The sequence below is a fragment of the Limulus polyphemus genome, unplaced genomic scaffold, assembly GCF_000517525.1.
Source record: "Limulus polyphemus unplaced genomic scaffold, Limulus_polyphemus-2.1.2 Scaffold1215, whole genome shotgun sequence".
NCBI lineage: Eukaryota > Metazoa > Arthropoda > Merostomata > Xiphosura > Limulidae > Limulus > Limulus polyphemus.
In genome coordinates this window covers 25,409-33,985 of record NW_013666825.1, presented here as the reverse complement: position 1 = coordinate 33,985, position 8,577 = coordinate 25,409, and the positions used below count along the sequence as shown (strand labels likewise).

General features: G+C 32.1%; 1 protein-coding gene across 1 annotated transcript in view; it reads left to right on the top strand.

Moving 5' to 3' along the window:
* Positions 1 to 927: 927 nt before the first annotated feature.
* LOC106462640 (vascular endothelial growth factor A-like) overlaps positions 928 to 8,577 on the top strand; it is a 15,702-nt gene continuing 8,052 nt past the window's right edge. The window contains exons 1-3 of the mRNA XM_022389955.1: positions 928 to 1,326; positions 3,289 to 3,379; positions 4,351 to 4,377. Of these exons, the coding sequence (XP_022245663.1) occupies positions 1,195 to 1,326; positions 3,289 to 3,379; positions 4,351 to 4,377 (250 nt within the window). The 5' untranslated portion in view covers positions 928 to 1,194. The remainder of the gene's footprint in view (positions 1,327 to 3,288; positions 3,380 to 4,350; positions 4,378 to 8,577) is intronic.

Here is an 8,577-nt window from a genome sequence, read left to right as displayed (position 1 = left end):
CAAGTGGACACAATTATCCATTAATGTAACCACTATATCCGATACACTACTGGACACGACTATTTATTGATGTTACCATTATATCGAATATACAACTATCCATTAGTGTTACCCCTATATCCAATACACAACTATCCATTAGTGTTACCACTATATCCAATACACAACTAGACACAATTATCCATTAATGTTATCATTATATCCAATACACAACTACACACAATTATCCATTAATGATACCACTATATCCAATACACAACTAGACACAATTATCCATTGATGTTATCACTATATCCAATACACAACTAGAAACAACTATCCATTGATGTTACCATTATATCCAATACACAACTGGACACAATTATCCATTAATTTTACCACTATATCAAATACACAACTAGACACAATTATCTATTGATGTTAACACTATATCCAATACACAACTACACACAATTATCCATTAATGTTACCACTATATCCAATACAAAACTAGACATAACTATCCATTAATATTGCCACTATATACAATGCATAACTATTCATTAATATTACCACTATTTCCAAAACATAACTAGAGAAGACTATCCATTAATGTTAATACTTCTCAACTTAGTCACCATACTTACTATATCCCTATGGAAAAATTAGATTTGACTATTATTTTATACCAATATCAGTTTTGTTGAGTAAAGTTAGGAAAACAAACGACAGACTCTACACCATAGTAAACTCGTTAATCATGTGTAAATACATCCAGCTGGGAGAAAGTTGCATAATTATTAACCCTTTGTTTCCTCTTCCCACGAAATTTGCATCACGGTTTTCATCTTTGAAACGTTCGAAGAAATACATTTTTCATTGTATAAGTTATATGATACGCATAATACGTTTAAAGGCACAATTTCCGTGCTAAACGTGACGCAATTCACTTCTGGCCGATTCAAGGAGCACGTAAACCAGTTAAACGGATGCTTATTATATATATAAACGAGAGAGAGAGCGCTAGGTTAGACATTTTTAGGAAAGAGAAAACAAGAATAAGAAGCTGAATCTACATAGATACGAACGCGACCTCTTGTTACTGACAGTGTTTGTTTAAATATTACGTTAATTAAACGCGTCCTCTTCGACAGACAAAACGTGATTTAGGATAAACTGACATATATACACACCCCAGTCTGCTGCAAAATATTCATGTATCTCATAGTGTTGCTCGTGCTGCTTACCGCCACTTTCATCAACATTTACGCTGATGACGACTACGCCATTGTAATCCCAGATTCAGTTGAAATATACGGAAATCCATTAACATCAAACGATTTAACGGTAAGCAACTTTATGGTATAGTTTTTATATCTTTGTGATTGTATGTTGAGAAGTGTAAAAAGTTTGGTATGGACAGTGACTACCCCAACACCTTCCTCCAAGGTTTGACGACAGTTTATCTCACCTCAAGGTCTAAAGAAGAGATAAACTATAATGATGCGTTGACACGCTATCCAGACATCAATAGATCTAAGGGTAGCTCAGGCCTGGTATTTAGGTGTCAAGGTAGCTCAAAACTTGTTATCTAGATGTCATGGTAGTACAGACTTGGTATCTAGTTGTCAAGGTAGTTAAGGCCTGGTATCTTGGTGTCAAGTTAGCACAAATCTGGTATTTATATGTCAGGGTAGTTCAGATCTGGCATCTAGGTGCTAAGGTATTTAAGGTCTGGTATCTAGGTGTCAACGTAGCTCAAACCTGGTATCTAGATGTCAGGGTAATTCAGGCCTGGTATATAAGTGTAAAGGTAGCTCAAACCTGGTATCTGGATGTCAGGGTAGTTCAGGCCTGGTATCTAAGTGTCAAGGTAGCTCAAACCTATTATCTAGATGTCAGAGTAGTTCAGGCCTGGTATCTAGGTGTCAAGGAAGTTAAGGCCTGGAATCTAGTTGTCAAAGTAGCTCAAATCTATTATTTACGTGTCAGGGTAGTTCAGGCCTGGTATCTAGGTGTCAAGGAAGTTAAGGCCTGAGATCTAGTTGTCAAGGTAGTTTAGACTTCGTATCTAGGTGTTACGATAGTTCAGCCCAGGTATCTAGGTGTCAAGGAAGTTAAGGCCTGGGATATAGTTGTCAAGGTAGTTAAAACCTTGTATTTAGGGTAGCTTACATCAAATATTTCTTAACTGGAATACCTAAAGTCACAGTGTAATCCTGACTTTTAAAATAAGTGTTGTTTTGATGTGTTTAGCGAAAATATTGTTTTAGTTTTCTAACACACCCTTCATGTGGTCCAGACAAAAGATGAAATGAGTTATTACAATCAATTGCAAACGAGTGGGAGAAGACAACCAGTTCCTAATCTTTTATAATGTTCAGATTTTATGATAAATACTGTACAGTCTCAGACTAGCCCCAGACTGGTTTTCCACAAAAGTTGATTAATATTGATAAATGTGTATAGTGTTTATGAAAGTCGATTTGTGTTCTGCGTGAAATGTTCAAGATAAGAATCGAATTTAACCAATATTTGTTCCAATATAAACGAGGCTGGACTAACTGTTCAAATCAATAGAACAAATATATCTTAATTAATACATAAAACAAATAATTTCTCTGAGCATCTTCAGCAACTTCCTAATTACTCCAGATCCACCAACTCCATCAGAATAGTTAACCCTAGAATAGTTACGTGTTAAACACACACTTAATAAAACATTAAAATTAATCTTTAAATGATTAACGATTTGCAAGCAGAAGAAATCTTTGTGTAGTATCCATGGTTTAGACTTCTGGTGAATCAGCAGTAAGTCTGGGAGCTTATAACGATAAAAATCTGGATTCGATACTCGCGGTGAGCAAAGCATAGATAGCTCATTTGTGTAGTTTTGTTCTTGATAACAAATAAACAAACCATGATTTGAACAGCTAACGAGAAAAAAGCAACCAGTCAGACACAGACAAGGGCATGAAATTAACAAAATAGGCCCTGCATTTAAATTACTTTTGGGTAGAAAACTTTCTCAAGACGTAATGTATAGACAGATATCGTGGTCCTTCGCAGAAGCTAGTTACAAAGAAAACAGGAATGTCTGGGAATCGTGTGTAGCCAATAGTTTGATTAAAATAGTTGCAAGTTGCATATTAGTTAAGTCTAGCTTTGTTCTGTTGATGAAACTAGCTCCAAGTTTCACATTAAGTAAGCCCAGTTTTATTCTGTTGGTTAACATTTACAATGTAATCCAGGATATTCTTTGAAGTGACGCACTGACTATAACACTTATAACTTACTCTCGTGTTTCAGATTCCTGAATCGTTACTCATCAGAATGAGCAGTGTTAAGAACTTCACTCAATTCATGAATGAATTTTTGACGAACGTTCCTTACATCTATGGTAATTGAAATTTTTACTATTGGTTCAAATTTAATTTTTAAAAACCCAGAATTATTAGCCATTAACAGTGTTGATGATTCATGTACAGCATTCAAGTAAAGTTTACATTTAAGGATAATTTTTATAGTTTTGTTTTTATAGTAAAATTGACTAATACATGAGGAAAGCCACAGCACATAATACTATTTTATAATACTATTTTTCTGCTATTTATTTTCCACGTTCTTTTATTATTTTGAATCAACAAGGGTTTAGAGTTGACTGTCCGAGTTTCTTCACCAAGTTGTTTCCAAACAAACTCCAAAGATGCGATGAATTTATATCCTTCATGTAAATACTTTGTTGGTAGACAGTATGGACAGTTTAAACGCCGAAAGATAGCGAACTAAGCCTAACATTTGTTACAAAAATAAATAAAACTACATATTTTATTTTCAAGATTCCATTTAATTTGTCCATTTCGGATTCAAAACCAGAGGTCTTTTGGTATATAATATTCTCCAACTTATGGAATATAAGCTATCTTTTTAAAATATTATACTCCATATCAATACAGCGTTTCAGATACTTTTTTATCACTCGTCATCCAGCTGAACTGACGAGTGTCGTATTAAACGAAATGCCATTTAAACAGTAAGTTATAGGAGACAAAATATATGAAATACTATTTTTACACACCTCTGACTTTCACACCGAAATGGATAAACCAAGAGGATTTTGAAAAAAAAACATTTACGGTTTAAGAGATTTTTATTTTATCCTAAATACGTTGAAATATTTTAACAATAAAACTGTAAACAATACGTTCTAATGCTTTTCATAACGAAAACTGTGCTGTTAGCATCGTTTAAACTGGTTCTCAAAATGTCCTGGGCGTTAAAAACCTGGGTGTATTTATTAATTCTTTGTGTGTTTTAAATATTGGAAACAAAATATTATTTACTAGATACAATTTTTTTTAAATTTTCTAGGAAGACATGGAAACAGGAAAACGCCAAGTGAGTTATCCATTAAGTTATTTTAATCTCGTGAACATTAACACCATATTAGAATGATGTCACCCTTGACGTGATACGCAACTACCTAGTACGTAGGTTAACAAATCTAAAACTTTGGATTAAATGGACATCATAAAGGACGAAATTAATAAGAAAATAAGCACAATTTTCGTCGAATGAGATTCTGCATTATTGGCTTTTGTATTTAATTTGAGAATTTGAACATATTTAAAACAAACATTATAATGTTAAATTATTGTAATTTGGGTTTTTGTTCAACACTACATTTACGTCACCTTTGAAGCTATTATATGGTGAGTAAGTAAAGTAAAGCTGTAGGAGTATAGTACAATATGGTGATATTTAATATTACAATAGTGATATAGTAATACAGTGTAATATTACAGTAGTGATATAGTAATACAGTGTAATATTACAATAGTGATATAGTAATACAGTGTAATATTACAATAGTGATATAGTTATACAGTGTAATATTACAATAGTGATATAGTTATACAGTGTAATATTACAATAGTGATATAGTAACACAGTGTAATATTACAATAGTGATATAGTAACACAGTGTAATATTACAATAGTGATATAGTAATACAGTGTAATATTACAATAGTGGTATAGTAATACAGTGTAGTGATATAGTGATACAGTGTAATATTACAATAGTGATATAGTTATACAGTGTAATATTACAATAGTGATATAGTAACACAGTGTAATATTACAATAGTGATATAGTAAGACAGTGTAATGTTTCTATAGTGATATAGTAATACAGTGTAATATTTCTATAGTGATATAGTAATACAGTGTAATATTTCTAAAGTGATATACTAGTATAATGTAATTGTTACATATACACGAATATTTATGTACAATGCAAGTGTTATGATTTAGATAGCCTTATTATAGCATTTTCTCGTTGTTTTAATTGAGTATTATTGCATCACAATATCTCGTACATGTAAAAGTTCTAAGCCTCGGTCAGGATATAAATACGCGTACAAAATGTAGTTCAAGATAAGTTAGACAAAGTTACATAGATAGACATAAATCTAGACTGCGTGATTGTGAGTTTAATCATAAAGAGTGTATAGTGACGATTTATAAAATGAACTTATCACCAATTGTATTTTTATAAGAGAGTAGAGACTAAATAAATCGTCTTGTTAAGCGTATTCTAAAGTAACCGAACCAACCTGTGTGACGAAAAACGACAATTACTTAAAGCTCTGGATACAACTGTAGTAACAAACAGTGTAAAGGACATTTGTGTATATGTTAGTATAATATTTTAAAACAAGTGAACTGGGTGTTCTTTGTTTATTGTCGAAATTTATCACCAATCACTCACAGACACCTACTGTAAATATTCCGGCCCATACGTACATAAAACCTGACAGTAATATCACAATAGGTATATAGTAGTATAGTATACAATGTACAGTATAAATATACTAATATGATGTAATATTACAACAGTGATATATAATCTGTTGTTCATATTCTCAAGTTTACTCTACACAACTGATATTATGTTTTATGACATCATACAGTTCTACATATGTTGGTATAATATGTTATATAATCTGTTGGTTTTGTACTAAAAAAAAAGAATTCATGTATTCTTTGATTTCCATTTAACTTTATTCTTCTTTTGTTGCTTGTGAAACTTCCTTTATACTTTATGTTGAGAAACAGTTTGGATATTGTCTTTATTGTTAATTATTTTCTATTTTTATCTCTCTGCTACCATATAAAAATGGTTTCGCTGAAGTACCTACTTTCATGAGATGTACTATAGGTTGGACAATGACGTGCTAAGATTTAGATAAGTTTGCAAACACTTTAGTTGCTGAGTTTTAATATCTATTATTTATTGTTCCTTTGCCTCACAAGTCTTTATTTTACTTTTAAATTAATCTAAACTAAGAAAGGGAGAATGTAAACGTGTTATTTTTATTTATTCAAATAACAGCTTTTCACACTTTTTGTTTGTTGTTAAGCGGAAAGCTACAGAATGGGCTATCTGTACTGTGCCCACCATGGGTATTGAAAACAGGTTTTTTTTAGCATTGAGTGAGCTTAATTTTTGCCAAACTGTTTAGGATGGCTTTCTTAACCAATTAGTTAAGGAACCTACTAGAAACAATGATATTTTAGATTTATTGTTAACTTTAAATATAGAAATGATCGAGAGGGTGGAAACTGGGGAACATCTGGGTGCAAGTGATCATTACTCTATTAGGTTCGATGTTTGGCTGCATATGGAGAGAAGGATTAATGATATTTTGTTTACAAATTTCAAAAAATCAAATTTTAAAGGAATGAGACAAGAATTATCTGTTGTGAATTTGGAAGTTCAGTTATTTTGAGACAGATGATATTAAGGTGTTGCTAGCTGTAAAAAGGATGCTCCTGGTTTTCAAAAGGATTTACATCATTTAGTGAGGTGGGAAAATAAATAACAGATGGGTTTTAATCATAATAAATGCAAGATAATGCATGTGGGTTATTATAACCGTATCAGTGTCATGAAGGAAAGAGATCCTTTAGATCACTGGTAGGAATGGAGGATTTTGATGACAGAACTTTCTTTGATATACAGGGTTACAGGCAATTTAATAGGAATATAGTGCTAAAGAGAGGAGGAGAGGGAGGCTTTATATGTAAAATGTGAGTTACATCCTGTTGAAGTTGAGGATATCAAAGATAATAGTAAGGAAATTGAATCGAATTTGGATATCTATTAGTGGGTGTTGAGGGAAAAGGCTTTTAGTTGGAATTGGTTATAGACTATCAGATGATACTGATGAAAATAGAGAGAAACCTTACAATGACATTAAGATTTCAGTTATTCATGAAATCATAATTATGGCGGATTTTAATTTCAGGCATATAGATTGGCAAATACTAGAGTTAAACCATGAGGGATAAGGATCCTTGAACCTTCAAAGTAGCATATCTTTAATGTATTTTCTCTAATGAATTTATTAACACAGGATCATTCTCTCAAACAGAAGCGAAGCGGTGTTTGTTGGAAGAATCGAGAAATTCTAGTAATTGTTTGTTAAAGGTATTGTATACCCTGTTGGAATGTTGGAACCTGCTGTATCCAGATATGCATCCGTATGTTACCAACGTATTTCAGTCGGGAGTTATGAGCAATGAAAGAGACACGAGGTTTCGTAGTGGCAGCACCACCATACCAATAATGATCACACGTTAATTGACTATATCTTTTTGATTTTTGAATCAAGTTATGAAACCTTTCTTCGTTGTCTGTTTGTAGTTTGAGCTTCTAATGCGTTTCCTGCTGATGGTGTGACCAGTCACAACTCGGTCAAGCTTTACCCGAATTTGGAAACTGGAAATAGAAGTTCAATAGAAGAAGGGAGCTTTTTGGACTGGAAGGTTTACATTTAAATAGGATAGGAGCTGGCTTTTTGATAGAGTTATTAACTCAGCTGTAAGGAAATTTTTAAACTAGGACTAGACAGTGGTGAGGGACAGGATAAACTAGACACAAAACGAATACAAAGCAGAGAAATGTTTAGCATAGTATATGACTATAGAAATAGTTATAAGTTAATAGTTATAAGGGTAGGCTTAATTGTTACTATTGTAATGTTAGATATATAATAAATAAAATAGATGATAGACATCTTATGATGTGAATAAATATACAAACTTACTGATTAGAAGATAACTATTAAGAACTATCAAGTGTTTAAACAAAAAGGTCATGTTATACAAAACTTTCAAACACTTTAGAGAAACTATATTTCGATTTTAACAGTAAACGGATAAAGAAGTGGTTGTTTATAATGTAGAAACTCGTAACGGTGAAGATCTATAGTGTACAAAGTAAGGATTTATCTTATGGAGTAAGTGTATTGTATACTGACTCATAAGTATATTTCTTATGGACTAAGTGTAGTATAAACTAAAACATGAAGCCATATCTTATGGAGTAAGCGTAGTGTAAACTGTTACATAAGGATATCAAATAAGAGCACTATATACTAACACACGAGGATTTATCATATGGAGTAAGTATGGTGTTAAATCATATCAAAAGATAAAATTTAGAGTTTAACAATATTTCAGTTGAACTAGTAGCATTTAATTCAGACCTTTGGTAATTTACAAATTAAGAGTTGTTTTGTTTTTATTTTG